General features: G+C 38.3%; 1 protein-coding gene across 1 annotated transcript in view; it reads right to left on the bottom strand.

The window, feature by feature from the left end:
- AFF1 (ALF transcription elongation factor 1) overlaps window positions 1-17,880 on the bottom strand; it is a 166,075-nt gene that overhangs the window by 9,542 nt on the left and 138,653 nt on the right. The window contains 9 exon segments of the mRNA XM_074228110.1: window positions 292-422; window positions 2,341-2,384; window positions 2,493-2,586; window positions 3,190-3,261; window positions 4,393-4,529; window positions 7,041-7,101; window positions 7,202-7,284; window positions 14,408-14,639; window positions 17,315-17,415. Coding sequence (XP_074084211.1) covers window positions 292-422; window positions 2,341-2,384; window positions 2,493-2,586; window positions 3,190-3,261; window positions 4,393-4,529; window positions 7,041-7,101; window positions 7,202-7,284; window positions 14,408-14,639; window positions 17,315-17,415 — 955 coding nt within the window.

Genomic DNA, 17,880 nt, shown 5'->3' with positions numbered 1-17,880 from the left:
CCGGCTCCACCCCTGTCTGTCTCCGGCTCCACCCCTGTCTGTCTCCGGCTCCACCCCTGTCTGTCTCCGGCTCCACCCCTGTCTGTCTCCGGCTCCACCCCTGTCTGTCTCCGGCTCCACCCCTGTCTGTCTCCGGCTCCACCCCTGTCTGTCTCCGGCTCCACCCCTGTCTGTCTCCGGCTCCATCCCTGTCTGTCTCCGGCTCCATCCCTGTCTGTCTCCGGCTCCATCCCTGTCTGTCTCCGGCTCCATCCCTGTCTGTCTCCGGCTCCATCCCTGCTTCCCTCTCACCTGTGTTCCTCCTCGTTAGTACATCAGCCTGTTCCCAGAGGTCATATGCATTCAGGATGTTGGAGGTGATGGTGACGTAGGCCGAGGTCATGTTCTGGATCACCATGGGAGTGCTCACAGTCGAGCCAATGCTGGGGGAGAAGGGATGGGGTGTTTATATTTCTGGCAGAAAGGAGAGAGAGCATGAGAGCTACACCTTGGGACGACCAGGGTGAAGCCTTGGCAAAACCCACCTGGGGCCAGAAGAATGAGTGGAAAGCATTAGAGCAGGCTCTGTGTTATATTTTCTTTTATTAAAAAATTAAATAAAAGCTATCCTCATTCTAAGGGAAAAAGACAAAAAACCAAACCCAAAGTCCCTTCCCACCAAAACAACAACAAAGACTGTTCCCGTCCCTACAAAGCAGCATGCTCCCAGGGCAGGGGATACAAGGAAGCCGGGGTGTGCCACCATGGACACTGGTCCTGGAGGTAGGGGTCTCTGGGCAGCAGCGGGCCCAGTGGGGCAGGTGGCCATGGCCCCCCACCTGAGGCGGAGGCACAGAGTGGCTGTGGATCTGGATTTGAGTTCCCTGATCAAACTAAAGGACTCACTGTCCAAGGGTCTCAGTCCCTGGCTTGAGACTCAGGGGCCCTGAGGTTTAAAGCAAAATCTGCAACACACACACATAAGGGGAACAGCCAGTCTGACAAGGGGGAGGTCTTGGCTGGGCAGGCTGCAGAGATGTCTGGAAGGTATGAAGCAGCCTCCCTGGTGGCTGGTGGCACCTCCAAGAACCTGGGCATCTCTCCACCACAAGACACTCAAGAATAATACTTTTATTTATTTTTTAAAATATTGTTTATTTCTCAATTCCATGCAACCCTCATCCCTGTAAGAGCTGTCAAGCTCCATATTTTCCCAGCACCATCCCCAGGAAGGAACAATCTGGTCGAGCTGCCCACGGATACTGGAGTTAACATATATTCCACATTAGGCATCTTGTGAAAGAAGTTAGAACTAAAGGGGGGAAGCCATGAAAAGGAAAGAAAAAAGGAACCCAAGTTTAACAATTTTAAAAGAATATTTACTTTTAAGTAATTTCTTTCAGATGCTTTTAAGCAATTCATCCATTTTACTAGCAATTAGGGATGACACCCCACCCCACCCACCCCCAGTAGAATTGGCAAAGACGCACAGAGCCAAGCAGTTCCTTCATGATTCGTGGTGTAATGTAGGACAGGCTGCACTTAAGGTATAAATGTATAAATCTGAAATCAAACGTTTCTGCTCACTTCCAAGTACCAAAGCTGTCAAATGAGCAGGCCCTAACAAAGTAAACAACAACAGGAAACCATTTGAGTTTTGACAAATTAAGTTCAGTATTTCTAAGGACTTAAATAAAGGAAAATTCTGTTCTTGGTCAGGTCAGTAGTTTCATCTTGGAACAAACTAGTGGAATCAGGGAAAGTAATTGTTAAAAAAGGTGAAAGTATTTAAAAAGAAAAAGGTAAAGGTGGAGTCGGGAATTGGAGAAGGGAGCTGTTATAGCTCAGGCCTAAAGAGCAACTAGGGATCCTGGGAGTGTCCTCATCAAAAATAAAAAAGGTAAGCAATTAACCATACACACCATGCATACACATTTAAATACATACAGACATAGATATATGTATATCTACAATATATAGCTATATATCTATATAGATATATATATATAAAATCTTTGCCTAATATATATCTACTATATATCTATATATCTATATCTATAAAATCTTTACCTAGTACCCTATATATAACCTAACAGATCTCTATATAACTCATACCTATTATCTACCATCTAATTCCCTCCAACTCTAAAATTTCATACTGTATTCTTCCTGATAATCTTATAAGAACATATGATTTAATATAATAAGACTTAGATTCAAAGAAAAGCTAAATATAAACAGAATCTAATAATTTTTTAATTAAAAAAAGACTAGGTGCTTATGTGTATGTACATAAAATGTGAGACTATGTAGTAAATCTTAAAGAGCAACTTTAGAGATTTCAGTGGACTTTGTAATTACCTTGAGACACTTGAAGAAGCTGCCTGTGCCACTCTGGATGAATTCTGTAATAAATAAGGGAAGTCTGTGATTGCCAAACTCTATAAAATTTAGAGTCCTAAGTACAGAGGGAAATGTCCAAAAGAGGAAGATGAAGGGAAGTTGCAAAGTACCTTAAAATGCTCATTAAGGGTCCGAGAATACTTTATTGCAGTGTCTTTCTTACAACGAAACATGGCCATGTAAAGAATGGATTGACAACGCATGCTACATATAAAAAGAGAACAGAGATGAGCTGACTAATGCAATTTAAAAACAGATCAAAGCCACAGAATGCAAACTCAAGATACATGATCACATACAGAACAATAAAAATTACGTCATGTGTGTAAATTCTTTTGGTAAAGAAAATACTCTATAGAATATTTTCTCTAGAAAAAATATTATATACTCTATAGAGCGAACATTGTAGGGAAGAAAATTCATGTGAATGGATTGTGTCTGCTAGGTAGATCACCAAAAAAAAGTAATTTTTTGGAAAATTAATAGGAAATACTTAAATGGGTAATCTAATGAGATTTATGTTACTATAAAAGAAATACTCATTAAATCAAATACATAATATTAAAAGCAAAATAATAAACCATTTGGCCATCAGTTTATGAACTTAGACTCTAATGCATTTTAAAGTTTAAGCATTTAAGGGTTAATTTATTACCCTGATACTTTATAAAAATAAAAATATTAAAAAGTACTTAAATTTTAGAAAAATTTTCTTTACCACTCAATTAAAAAAATCAAAGTATAACAGGCCTTCAAATGATGCAAAAATGAATCCTAAGCAACATATGGAATGAAAAAAGTACACACCATAAAACAATGAAAATTTTCTCCTGTGTAGATGTTGGGGAATCTGAAAAGGAGTTCAATGACAGAATGAATCTGTAAAGAAGCAGAAAAACAGACCCACTCAGTGAGGAAAATTTAATACAAATCTTATCATAATGGATTTTCCTGGTGCCAACATTGAGGGAAAAGCAACAAAAATAATGATCAATGGTGTCTGATCCAGTTTTTGTTCCAGTCAAAGCCAATCTCTCAATTTGGGACTCTGAGAAGAAAGGGGGGGGGGGGGAAGAAAGAGAGAATAAGCCAATTATAATAATATTAATGATGAAATAATAAAGAATAAATCTACAATGTTTCAGATGCTAGGCTAAGAAACAAAGAACATTCCATTTGATCATCACAACAATGCTGCAAGGTGGGTGCCGGATAAGGAACCTGAGAACAGTTTCCAGGTTCTGCATCCCGCTGGAGATCAATCCTAGAGTAGGGATCCCTAAGGAAACATGGGAGCCTAGGGATTGGAAGTCAGGTCACTATGGGTCTGGATGCCCCATATACTGGGGATACCCCAAGGCTGGGCATGATGATGACATGATGTATTTACCTGTAAATATACAAAGCTCAATACTGTTCTAATAAGGTACAGATGTATTGTGTTTCAAAAGTAAATGCCTAGAGACTACTTTGAGAAATAAAAATCTCACTTTAAAGTATTATACAATGTATTTCATAAAGTATTATGAAATTCATTTTTTTTGGTTGGCAGGAATAGTTTATTTTGAAATGTAACAATATTATGGCTACTATAATAGGGAAGTCTATGATCTTTATTTGTATTTTAAAAAAAAGGTCTCCATACTCTTAGTACTTAATATGTGGGTTGATTGAAAAATTACTGGTTTGAGCCTTTCAGAAAGCTGACAATGGAAGCATTTCTCTATAAAGAGGGCCTCCTGAGGGGATGTTAGAGAATGTCCCACCAGGCCTCAGAGAGGACCAGAGCAACAGCAAGCCAGGCTGGACTCCTGGGAAAAGGAAGGATGCCACCACAAAGCAGGGTGACTCTCCGTCACCTCTTGCCTAGGGCTGATATGTCCCTTCCTTGAGCAGGAATCATGAAAGAGATTCTTGATCTGAAAGGAACTTTCTCATACAAAACTGAAGAACACTAAAGTCAATGTGAGGCAGAGGAAACAAAGGATGTGCTAAAGTCGCTGAACTTACTTAATGAAATCTACGGTATCTGAAAACATGGCGTAAACGGACTTGGACGTTGGACTCTCCGACTCTAAAGCGATCCCACATTCAATAAAGGAGAGGGCGGCATCCAAGTACTTAAATGCTTTTCCAACTTTGTCTGACTGTGGGGAAAAAAGAAACAGTCATCATTAGGATGACAAGGCAGTGACATAACTACCCAGGTGATGTATCTAGAAATCTGAAAAGGAAAACTTAGGAAAATCACAACTAATATTCCAAGCTTCCTGACCTAGGGGAAAATAGAGTAAGAAGACCTACAATTCTTGCCAGATTTTTTTTTAAAAGCCACCCCCCCTTTATCATTTTGGTAGCACAATAGAATTCTATCAAATGTACATACTATAATCTGTTAAATGTCTCTCAGTTGATGGTAACAACCACCAGATGCCCATTCTTTTTGGTTTCAAAAAAAAAGTTAACAGCATTTTTCTACATTTTTACAGTTTCTTTTGCTTAGGACCCTTGTTCTACTTTCCCCTATAATTCCTCAACTTACTTCTGCTCTTTCCCTCCTATTTCCATGTTGACTAAAATATATTTCTCTACTTAAGCGGTTTTGTGTGTGTGAATTCCTCCATCCTTTGACTAGTTCAATTGAGAGTGAGGGTCGAGTACAGGTCACACCCCATGCCCAACAGCCTTATTTTTATTTATGTAAATGTCTACTGGAGCATCCAGCTTATGTGAGACAATTCTCCCTAACTTCCTTTATCCTACCCCCAATTATTCATTCCTCTCTTAAACAATCAAGGCATGAGGATGATTCCTAGTCCAAGTCTAACAGACTTCCTTCAAAGACCCCAAATAACTATGGGGCTCAGAGGGTTAAAGGAACATCTCTCCATAGTAGAAATTTAGTAGTTTATTTCTTCATCCTCGATCACGGCACCTCTCTTGGCTTATCTCTCTCAACTCTACAGTCTGGCTTCTGATCTCATCATGAAACTGAAACCATTCTCACTCAGAATTCCAATGCGGTCTCCAAAACACCAAATCCAATTTCCCCCATTTCTCTATCATCTTGCAGTCTCAGCAGCCTTTGACAGTGTTGATCACTCTTCTCCTTGAAGCTCATCACCAGGTATTCCTCATATCAGACATCCCATCTGAGTCTCCACTATGGAAGTTCATCTAAGTCATCTTTGCTAGGTCTAGGGTCCCCAAGACTCTGTGCTGGGCTTCCACTCATCTCACACTATTTCACTTAGGTAGGAATCTTATTCTGGCTCCTATGGATTCCATTATCATCTCTAAGCAGATCATTTTCAGATCTATTTGTCCATTCTACATCATTCTCTTGGACTCCGGTCTCAAATCTTCAACTCACAGACATTTCCAACTTAATATCCAGTTAAACGTAAACGAAACGTCCTCAACAGACAGTGACCCAGGCTCACCACCATCTCAACATGCCTCAGCCAATCCCATATTCAAGCAGGAGTCAAGCCTCAATGTCTTCATTTGGTAATAACCCTCACACTTCTTTTTCCACCAATGACCCTGGAGCCTCTTCTTTAATTGGGGCAGGGGGAGGGGAGGCTGCTCAGTGTTTGTTATATCATCTGAGAAATTCAGCATGACCAGAATCACTTCAAGATGAAAACCACTTCAGAAATAACTCATTTTGAGGATGGACCGATCTGGGATCTTGACCCACTGGGGGGGGGGGGGGGGGGGGGGGGAGAGAGAGTAAAAATGTCACGGACATGCAGACTGGGTCATGTACATCAGAAACAGCAGAGACTTATGCAAGTGAATTGGACCTCTACCCAGATTTACCCCTGGGTGTTTCAGACTGGCCTTGGTTTAGGGCTGGTACAGAACCTGTTTGTGAAGTAATTTGGATTTGTATTCAGATGAGCCTTTCAGACATTTGAATTGAGAAATGATTATTAAATAACAAATTACAGGGAGATCCTAGACCTTTCCCAAAAATGTGTCATGGCAAGACTCTGGTAGAGGTGTTGCCTCACTGAGCTAGAAACCTTATAAAGAATTTAATCCATGGTTTATTCAGCGCATTCAGGCGGGGGGGATGGGGTAGATCCTTGTCTAGGTAGACCCAAGCTGAGGGTGATGGCAGTAAATGGCATGATCATGGTCACTGGACCCCAGTTCCTCCCACTATAATAACCATTCACTCTCATTACCTGTGTTCAGAGTTTCCGCATCCAGGTACACTCACTCTTTCATGGTCATATAAATGTTGAGTGGGCTCCATGAAGGAGTCTTTGATATTCAAGCATTTTATTTTTATATTTCATTTATTATATTCTAGCATGATTAATAAACATTATTACTTATGCAGAAACTATGCCACCTGATCTTTTTACTAAATACTAAGTTTTAGAGGAATAGATAAGGGATTAAGAAAAAAAAATTCACACATTTAAAATAATTTGTACCAATAACATGGAATTTGTCAGTAATTTTTCTGAAAATTTGTAGTACTTTACAAAAATGTCCATGTTAATCTAGAATACATGGAGGTTAAAGAAATGTATTCCATTATAATTTTCTCTGGCTTTTTAGGCAAAAATGACTAAAGGCACCGAACAGGTCAGAACAGAAGAACATTTCCAGAAGAAAAGAGCCAGGAAAAAAGGACTCACCATTGACTCTGCCTTATGCTTCAGCTTCTTGGCTTCTTTCATGTGAAAATCAGCAAGTTGTCTGAAAGGGAGAGAAAAAAACAAATGAGTCCACAGAAGGAACATGACTGAGGTGCAATTTGAGACTGACTCTAAAAATCCCAAACAACTCAAATTCTTACTTTTCAAACTTGACGTGATGCTTTGTGAGCTTGGAGTTACCATTTGGCAAAGAAGGCACAGGAAAAAGATCACCTGGAGATGTCTAGAGAAATGATAATACAGATCAGAACTCAATATTTCAGGTTGCTAAGTTCAAAAACCAGTCTTAACAATTTGCTTTCAAAAAATGCAAAATTGAGCAAAAAAAAAAAAAAATTGCACACTGACTTTTCAGATCACTGAAAAATCCTAGGCTGTTCTGTTGGGTCTTTTTGCTCCTGTGAGCCCAAGAGAGAAAACAACCAATTTATCAGTGTAGCTACCACTAAGATCTTCTTCTAGTCAGTCACAAATAGGTTCACTCATACCATTTATCTCTCCTGCCCCTTTTCCTTTTAATCGAATACTGAAAGGATTTTAAATTTAAAATAAGTTGACTATATCTCTAAAACAAGATGAGAAGGAAATTAGCTGCAAACCAGAGGTAAAATCCAATGGTGATTTTTAAAAATGAAGAAAAAAATATTAAAGTTATCTATGTGGAGAGAGAGAAAAGGAGGAATCTGGGTAAGTTAGCCAAGACAGCTGCCAAGTAGCTGGGCCAAGACACCAGAGAAAGGACAGGAACAAAAGGGAGGAGTGTACCCACAAGAAAAGCTGATAACAGAATTATGAATTGAAGAAGTGTGGTTATGGGTGTATGCCCATGCATAGGTCTCTATTTGTGTCTAATGGTGGTCATCTCTAAGGGAGGGGAGGAGGGGAAAAAAGGAAAAAAAAATTTACACGATCATTTTGTTGTGTATTTGCAAGGAAGAGCAGATTGTGCATGGTTGATTTGTAGTTCCACAAATAATCATCTTTTCTATTGTACTATGCTATGGAAACAATTGTCTTACTCCATAGATGAGAAATGTAAAAATATGAAAAAAAACTCAGGATAATAGATACCCAAAAAAATCTATTTCTCACAGCTGTTACAGTATCCCTCCAACCCAGGGTAGCCTGTGGAAGGCAACGATCTTGATATCCTGTCTGAGTGTGGCCACACCTGTCTCCTGTGCCCAGCTCCGGTGCTGCTCTCTGCTCCCCTCTCCGCCCTGCAGTCCAATGGGTGCACAGCTGCCTTGCGGCGGCACCCCTAATCTGGGACCAGTGCTCAAGCTGAGGAAGGAGTCCGAGAAGGGAAACAGAGGCCATCTGGCGGTGAGGAAAACAAAGTTGCACCAACTAAGAGCAAAAGGCTAGGGCAGCCCCAGAGAACCAGACCAGGAAGAAGGTGCCCAGAAAAGGCAGCAGCAGCACTGGTGGCAAAGTGGTGAGGGCGCCATCTGGAAGTCTGAGGAGTAAGAGAACAGGGCAAATGCAGCACAACAAGAAGGAATAGAAAATCCAAATAAAAGAGCAGTCTTCATGGACAAAAACCACACACACACACACACACACACACACACACACGTCTGAATCATAATTCTGAGGAAAATCTGACAGCAATACTAATTATTCTGAAATAGAAGTAATACTGAAGTTTTCCAGAAGGTGTAGGCTTAAGAAGAAAAAACTGATGTTTTTCAGAAGAGAAAAATTACTTAAAAAAAAATGAGAATGATAAAATTAAAAAGCTGAAAGAAAAATGGAATGGAGAAGTAAAGAATAATAATATTCTTATGGAATAAGAACATGCAGGAAAAAAGTTATGAAATGGAAAGCAAGCAATTATACAGAAAAAGCAGATGGTAAATGGGTAGATTGTGGAAAAACCACAGAACAACAGAAAAAAGATCCCAATATTCACCAAATAACATATTAGTCAAGTTTCAAAACCATAACATTTTTGCAGACAACAAGAAAAACACATTAAAAGGTTCATGGAAAACCATCCAGAATAGAAAAAAAATGGGGCGGCTAGGTGGCGTAGTGGATAAAGCACCAGCCTTCGAGTCAGGAGTACCTGGGTTCAAATCCAGTCTCAGACACTTAATAATTACCTAGCTGTGTGGCCTTGGGCAGGCCACTTAACCCCATTTGCCTTGCAAAAATCTAAAACAAAAAAAGTTCATTACAAGGTCCTCGGAAAACGAAGAAATAAAAAGAAAACTTGGAATGAAAAGTAGAAGATAATAGTTGATACTATATGTTCCTAAAACAACACTAAACCCTAAACATCAAAGAAATAATTGTACTTTCCATTTAAGGGAAAAGTTTAAATTACTTCTTTGAAAGAACACAAAGTTCAGTAGGATATTTAATATACAAGTTGATCAAATAATAGAAAGTAACGAAAGAGGAAGAAATGAAATATTTGGTTTCTTGTGGCTAAAGTAAGGCAAGGTCATAAAGGCAGGGTACTGAGAATCATTTTGAAACAAGAAATAAATGCTATTTTTAATGGGGGGGAAATTTTTGCAGGGGAGTGAGGGGAAATAAGAGCTTTGATTTCATTATATAATGGAATTATTGGTGAGGAAACTCTCTTTACCAAGGTACATTTGCTACCCGCTATGCAAGAAATGTTTTGTTTGGGACACTTGGGAGACAACATTTGAATCTAAGACTTCCTGCGAGCAGGTCAATTCTCACTTCATTCCACAACACCACTTCCTGATTCTCAATCCTATGGGATAATAAGAGCTTTTCTAGGACAGAGTGAGCGGCTGCCCTGGGAACAACTGACAGAATTCAGGGAGGCTTCCAAACTTTCCCTTTAAGATGGGGGGGGGGAGTAGGAAGGAAAGACTAGAAGATGAAGCTATGGTTTACAGAGGGCAGAGGGGTGGGCTGCAGAAACCCAAAAGGGCTCAAGGTGGGGGTTGCACAGTAGAGGTGATAGGCACCTAGAGGGCAGCATTAAAAAATGAACTCCCACTAAAGTAGATTTTTCATTTTTTTTTTGATAATATTTTCAAAGATTTTCATAAAATTAATAAAATATGTAGGCTTAGAGAGAAAACTAATTATATCAAAAATAGCTTAGTACTAAAATTTCTATAATCATATTGATCCAAAGAATTTTGTAAAATATGAAATACTGTTAAAATTATCTTGTAACAAAATATAAAATATAGCAATTTAAAAATTATATCAGATATTTTATTAGGGGCAAGGAGAGGAAACTGCCTTAATTCTCAGAATTATAGTTAAACACTTAGCTTTAGATCACAGGTTCAGATAGTTTTAATTTGGGTTTTAAAAAATGAAGGGTATGAGAAGTTGAGAAGAAAGCAGCAAGGAGATTAAAAGCCATTAACATTCAAACCTTAGAACCTAGCAATATGAGAAGTCATGCGAAAACATTAATGATTCCCCTATCTGTGACCCAGGATCTGAAAGTAGAGAACCTAGGTTAACATCCCATCTTCAACAAATCCCTTAACTTCAGGGTTTTCATTGTCTTTATTATATAAAATGACAAGATTGGGCTAGATGAAATATAAATGATTGCTCCACATCACTAATAATGAGAGAAATGCAAATAAAAAGGACTGAAGTTCATTTCCAATATATTAGATTGGCAGTGAAGATAGACATGGTTTATGCTAGAAGGTTTTAAGAAGATGGGCACACTTCTACCATTGGTAGACATGTAGGTTTGTCCAATTATGCTGAAAAATAATTTGGAATTACATGAAGAGGTGAAGCCAAGATGGCAGAGTAAAGTCCCTCTCAACTGTACCTCTCCTTTTATCTAACAACTTGACCTATATCCCAAGGAGTAGGTTTCATAGATATGGGAAGTATCAAAGAACTAGAAAGGACACCAGGAATAGTTAACAAAAGAAGGCCTAGGAACAGAACACAATAGAATTCAAGAGAATAGAATAGAATAATATAGAACATGAGATCAGAGAAAGCTGACATAGTATAACAGTGTAAAATAGGGAAAACCAGGTGAACCAAGACCATTATAATAATGTAAAGAAAAAAACAAAAAACCAGTAAACGAATAACTTTAGAACATAGATCAATATAAACTCTAATTGTGACTATAAAGGACTAAGGAGGAGTATTCACATTTCGGGAAAGAAGGGTCAGAACAGAGCATTTTCAGATGTGCTGACTGGCTTTGCTAGCAGTACTTACTAGTTATAAAGGAATGGTCTTTGGAATGAGGAGAGGATGTTTTCAAAAAGAAAAGGGCATCAATATGACAAGACAGGACAATGATCAATGTTGGAGAGGATGTGAGAAATCTGTGACACTAATATATTGTTGGTGGAGCTGTGAGCTCATCCAACCTTTCCAGAGAGGAATAAAACTGCAGACTCTCTGCATATCACAGGGTCTGGATCCTGAAGAGATCCAAGAAAAACGGTAAAAACCCCACATGTACCAAAGTAACAATGGCAGCTCTTTGTGTAGTGGCAAAGAATTGGAAACCGAGGAGATGGCCATCATTTGGGGAATGGCTTAGCAAACTGTGGTATGTCATGGAACACTATTGTTCTATTAGAAACCAGGAGGGACGGGAATTCAGGGAAGCCTGGAGGGATTTGCATGAACTGATGTGAGAGAGATAAGCAGAATCAGAAGAACATTGGATACACATTAACAACCACATGGATGATGACCACCGAAATGGACTTGTTCACTTCAACAGCACAATAATCAAAGTCAATTCTAAAAGACTTGTGATGGAAAATATCATTCGTTTACAAAGAGAGAGCTGTGGAGGTTAAATGAAAGCCAAAACCTACTCTTCAGTTTTTTTTTCTGGTAAGGCAATGGAGTTAAGTGGCTTGCCCAAAGTCACACAGCTAGGTAATTATTAAGTGTCTGAAGCCAGATTTGAACTCAGGCACCCCTGACTCCAGGGTCAGTGCTCTACACACTGCGCCACCTAGCTGCTCTGATCTTCAATTTTTAAAACTTGTCTTCGGTATTATGCCATCTTTTCTTACTAATTTTTTTCCTTCTGTATGAATTTGGTTCTTCTTTCACAATATGAAATATGCATCTATGTTTAGCATGATTTTAAATGTAGAGCCTTGATTAGATTGCTTTCTGTCAGGGAAAGGGAGAAAAATATAAAATTAAAAACCCTGCCAAAAAAAAAAAAATAAAACTGTTGAAAACTACCATTGCATGTAGTAGGAAAAACAAATAAATAAAATGTTTAATTGTTTTTTTTTAAAAAAGAGTTGAGGAGGCAGGTAGGTGGCGTAGTCGATAAAGCACCGGCCTTGGAGTCAGGAGTACCTGGGTTCAAATCCAGTCTCAGACACTTAATAATCATGTACATACCCTTTGATCCAGCAATACAACTACTGGATCTATACCCTGAAGAGATCATGAAAAAGGGTAAAAACATCACTTGTTCAAAAATATTCATAGCAGCTCTATTTGTGGTAGCAAAGAATTGGAAATCAAGTAATTGTCTTTTAATTGGGGAATTTCTTAGCAAACTATCGCATATATATACATGGAACACTATTGTTCTATTAGAAACCAGGAGGGACAGGATTTCAGGGAAGCCTGGAGGGATTTGCATGAGCTGATGCTGAGTGAGATGAGCAGGACCAGAAGAACATTGGATACCCTAACAGCAACATGGGCATGAGGATCAACCTTGATGGACTTGCTCATTCCATCAATGCAACAATCACGGACGATATGGGGGTAATCTGCAATGGAGAATACCATTTGTATCCAGAGAAACAACTGTGGAGTCTGAACAAAGAGCAAGGACTATTACCTTGAATTTAGAAAAAAAAAATGATATCTTATTGTCTGATCTTGCTATCTCATATACTTTGTGTTTCTTCCTTAAGGATATGATTTCTCTCTCATTGCATTAAATTTGGATCAATGTATACCATGGAAACAAGGGAAAGACCGGCAAATTGCCTTGGGGGGGAGTAAGATTAGGGGAAAAACTGTAAAACTCAAAATAAATAAAAAGAAAAAAGTAGAGAATTATAACAGTTTTGAAAATAAGATGTTGAAATTATTATATACTTCAAAAGAAAAGAAAGCAGTACATAATAAAGATTTGTAAGGAGCAGCTAAGTACAATGGATAAGCATTAGTCTTGGAGTCAGGAGGAGTTCAACTCCCACCTCAGATACTTACTAGTTGTATAACCCATGGGGAGTCACTTAACTCTGACTGACCTACCTCCCACAAAAAAAAAATATATAACTAGAAATCACTCTATTATTGGGAAATTTTCATTCTACTTGAAACTTGGATTAGGGAAAGATGGGCCTAGTGATATATCCAGCAATTTGGAATTTTGCAAAGAAAGTAAAATATTTTAAGCATTTTTAAACCCAGAAAATTCAATGCTAGGTATCTACATAGGGAAGTTAGTGATAAAAACAAATAAAGGCTCCCTAGACAGCAGCAATTTTTATAGTAACAAAAGTGAAAGCAATGTAAATGATCATTGATTAGTGAATGCTACAAAAATTATACTGTTTGAGTGGAATGGGTTATTCTCTGAGAAGCAATGTAAGAAAAGAATGGAACTGACTCAAGGGGAGGTAAACAAAAGTAGGAAAACACTAAATGTAGAGGACAGAACAGCAACATAAAACTAACTTTTTCAAATTTATATTGAAATAGCTTACCCTGTCCCCCCAAAAGAAGATAAAGAGAAAGCCTCTTCTTCTTCCGTTGGTAAAAGTGAACATTTTTATTATGCTACTTCGTTTTGCTCAAGTTAAATTTCATTATTCTAAGAGAAGGCTTTCTAGGAGGGAGAAGGGAGAGGAACACAATGGAGGACATAAAAATAAAATGCCATCATTTTTAAGGTATTGAATCACCTGAAGAGCTTGTGTGCAATTTTAAGGATTATCACTTGTACAAAACATAAAATTGCAGTTTTCAACTAAAAAAAAGATCAGCTAGGGGGTGGCTAGGTGGCACAGTGGATAAAGCACCGGCCCTGGAGTCAGGAGTAACTGGGTTCAAATCCAATCTCAAACACTTAATAATTACTTAGCTGTGTGGCCTTGGGCAAGTCACTTAACCCCATCTGCCTTGCAAAAAAAAAAAAAAATCAGCTGGATAATGTGGAAATGTGACAATCTAAGTAAACAGTGTCAAATAAGTTATTACAGTTAAATTTGAGAAATCTAAGGGCTATGATATGTATGGAATATGTATGGAAAATAACATATCTAACAGCATACACTCACATGGATTTTCTAAAAAACAAATCTACTTTGCAAAGCAAATCAACCTTATCTGAATGTCGGGAACCCATTTCGCTAGGTACTCACTTTATTACTTGTAGGATTTCCAGAAGGCTTTGCTTCCACTTTCCTATGCTTAGAGGAAGACTCTCTCTGGCTCTCCTTGGTGGTGCTGGAACCTCTGGAGTGCCCCTGGCCACTGGGCTGGCTCTCAGGTCTTGGTCTTTTATGGACGTTCTTGGTTGCTTTGGGGGAGGGAGACACTGATGGAAGCTGCGCTGGTTCCTTCTTCGGGAAGTCTGAGGAGGGCTTCGGCAATCTGAAGAGGAACAACAGTCAAGACTAGATCTGGCTATGACCTCAATGCTGTGACTTCAATTAAAATAAGCTACTGGGGTCATAAGAATTTGATTCAGTTGAATTATGAGTCAAGAATGGGGCGGGGGGAGAGAAACTACTGTTTTGCATTAAATATACAAATAAAAACTCATAGGCCTATAACAGGAATGAAAGAAAATCTCAGGGGAAGTTCTGTTGCCTTTGGAAAACTAATCCTAAAACAATTTTGAATTATACTTAAAAAAATTATACTAGGTGTGTGCCTCAAAGAGGTCAAGAGATCAAAGATGGAGGAAAAGGTTACTATGCATAACAAAATATTCACAGCATGATTTTTTTTATTATGGTAAAGAGCTCGGAATCTAGGAGATATTCCCTAGAGGTCTGGAGCTCCCCAAACTGTAATGAAGGAATCTAATACTCCTCTGCCATCTGAAATGACAACTATTGAGTATTAAGAGAAGCATGAGAAGATATAACTGATACAGAGGGAGGCAAGCAGAGATCCAGTTTTTGTCACAGCAGAAATGGAAGGAACAACCACATCAAGACTGTAATGAAAATCACTAAATGAGATAGAGAAGGGGGAATAAGGAGGGAAATGGGGTGGGGGGGAGACAGGGAAAGAAGAAAGAGACCTAGGTGTTACCTGACTAAAACAAATAAGTCAAAATACCATTTAATTATTAGAAAAGGCTAGGTTGACTCTCAACAAAAATAATAGCTTACAGAGAATACAGAAAGTCAGTTATTCAGTGAACATAGTCACTGTCATTTCCTCTATTCCCAAGATCTTCCTGTATGACCCTTAAAGTTAAGTCAGAAAATCTGAAGTGTGATTCAAATGTATAATGCTTTTACTTAGGAGGAAAGTTCTTATCATTTTAAGTTTCTGATAATAAAAAAAGCATCATTGTGTAGGTGAAATGAGTGATAATCTTCACATAAATTACTAGCTATTTCAAAAAAATTTTTCTTTTAATTCTTACAATGGTAAAATAGAACAATTACCACTATTTATTGTTGTTGCCTAATAGGGATGTTTTATATAAGATGGAAGAATTATTAGGAAAATATAGTAATAACAATTCTAGCCTTAAATAAATAAGCCAATCTTAGGTTTAATCTTTTGGACGTTTCTACCTTCTGTTCTTTCAACTTGTATCTCAAACAAGAAACCCTCAAACAAGTTTCTGCCGAACTGACTCCTCCTCCTTACTTCTGTACTCATAATCCCAGCACCCAAACCTTCTAGAAGCTAGGCTAGACTCCTCCTGTCATCAATGGTGACTCCCTCTCCTGACATATTCACTTGGGTGTGAAATCCTAATAAATCCTCCTTCCTAATCTCTATAATTGGTCTTTTCCTCCTCATGACGAGGTCTTTTTAACTACTGCACTGTCTTCTCCACAATGTCCCTGCCTAGAATCAGCTCCCTATCACAACTCAACACATGGGGATCCTGTCTGGGCCAGCACCTGGAGCAGCTCCAATCCACCTCCGGAAAGTGCTCTTTCTTCTTCCTTAACAGACTCTCTTCCCCAATCCTCAAGGACGACTCTTCACATTTGTCTTTTTTTTTTTTTTTTTTTTTTGCTGCTCACAAAAAGGCCTCTAAACATCTATCAAGGGCTAAATCAAAGGCTTCCTGCTCCCAGAATCTGCCTGGGACAGTGATCTATTGTCTTCAATCTGGACCAACTCTCTTCTGTAGGTGACATTTTATCTCTACTTCTCTATAAACCTAAAAGACAAGCCCAGACTTTGAACTCAAGACCAGAGGTTCTTAAACTGGGGTCTGTGGACTTTTTTGTTAATTTGATAACTGTATTTCATGTAATTGTTTTTTATTTGTAATCATGTGTTTTAAGAATTAAAAAATATTACTTTTGATAAGCAATTCATATTGAGCAGACTTCCAAAGAAAGGTCAATGACACAAAAACTACCAGGCTGCCTCATTGCAAGACCTGAGGCCAGAAGGGAGGTAGAATTTGGACATTTAAAAAGACTCAGAAGACTGACATTTGAGAGAGAGGAGGCTGGGGCACATTCAGGAGAACAGTCATGCTTCCCAGGGTCCAGTTGTGGGTGGGTGGTGGCTCTGTGACAGGCTGACCTGAGGATAAACTTGAAAAGAAAAGATTGGAAGGGAGATTTGTCAATCCTAATTCAACAGCCCAGATGAAAGGGAATGAGGATGAAACTGTGGCAAGAGAAGTAAGAAGAGAAGGCAGAGTATGCAGGCAAGGTTTTTAAAAAATTAAGTACTAGAAAAAAGGAAAATATTAATAACACCTAGAATTTACAGGGTTAAAAAAAGGATAAGTTCAAGATATGTATAAATTTTCATTTCACTTCTGGTATTCCCAAACGTACAGCAATGTGAACTGGTATTCATCAGCAAGGTAATACTCTCAGGAAGAAAATAACATTTACCTTTATAGACGCACTAAATCACATTCGGCATATTTTAATGGGTATCAGCACAATTTCAAACAAATGCACTTTCACCCATTAAATCTATGAACTTTAACAGCAATGAACCTTTTTAGGGGGTTGTATTTCTAAGGCTCATAAGAAGTTGTAGGGGAGTGCTCCAGTAGGATAGGCTGGAATGATCTTCTTCTCCGGTGGGTACATCTTGACACTTACCTCGTTTTACTCGAGTCTTTGTGAGCAGAAGAAGAGGTGCAGATTTTGGTTTCTTTCTCCAGTTTGATTTTCTTACTATCGAGGTCTCTTTCTGTTTCTCCCTGTGAGTGAATTAAGAGAAATTTTCACACTACAAGTAAAATAAAATAAAAAAATGTCCACTACAAGTCAAGTATGAGAGACTTAGTTAGGTCTGATAAATCAGATGTTCTGTTCTTGTTTATAAAGTGTCAGTACAAGACATGAATAATCTACCAAACTTCTTGTTTTCTCAATGGGGGGGATGAAGGGGAAGGAGGAGATAGAATTTAGAACTCAACTGTTTTAAAAATGAATGCTAAATTTTTTATTTTACATATAACTGGGTAAATTAAAACAATAAAAATATCAATATATATATACATATATATATATATATATATAGAAAAAATAAATCATACCTTTTCAGTATACTAGAATATGATTGATTCTGTCTCAAACATTCAAACAAGGGACTGATCATAAATGTATGTACAATTATGGAGCTCTTAACAAATTATTCTGGGCTTTTTATTCAAATGGATCAC

Source organism: Macrotis lagotis, chromosome 3 (genome assembly GCF_037893015.1).
Source record: "Macrotis lagotis isolate mMagLag1 chromosome 3, bilby.v1.9.chrom.fasta, whole genome shotgun sequence".
Taxonomy (NCBI): Eukaryota; Metazoa; Chordata; class Mammalia; order Peramelemorphia; family Peramelidae; genus Macrotis; species Macrotis lagotis.
This window is presented reverse-complemented; position numbering and strand designations above follow the sequence as displayed.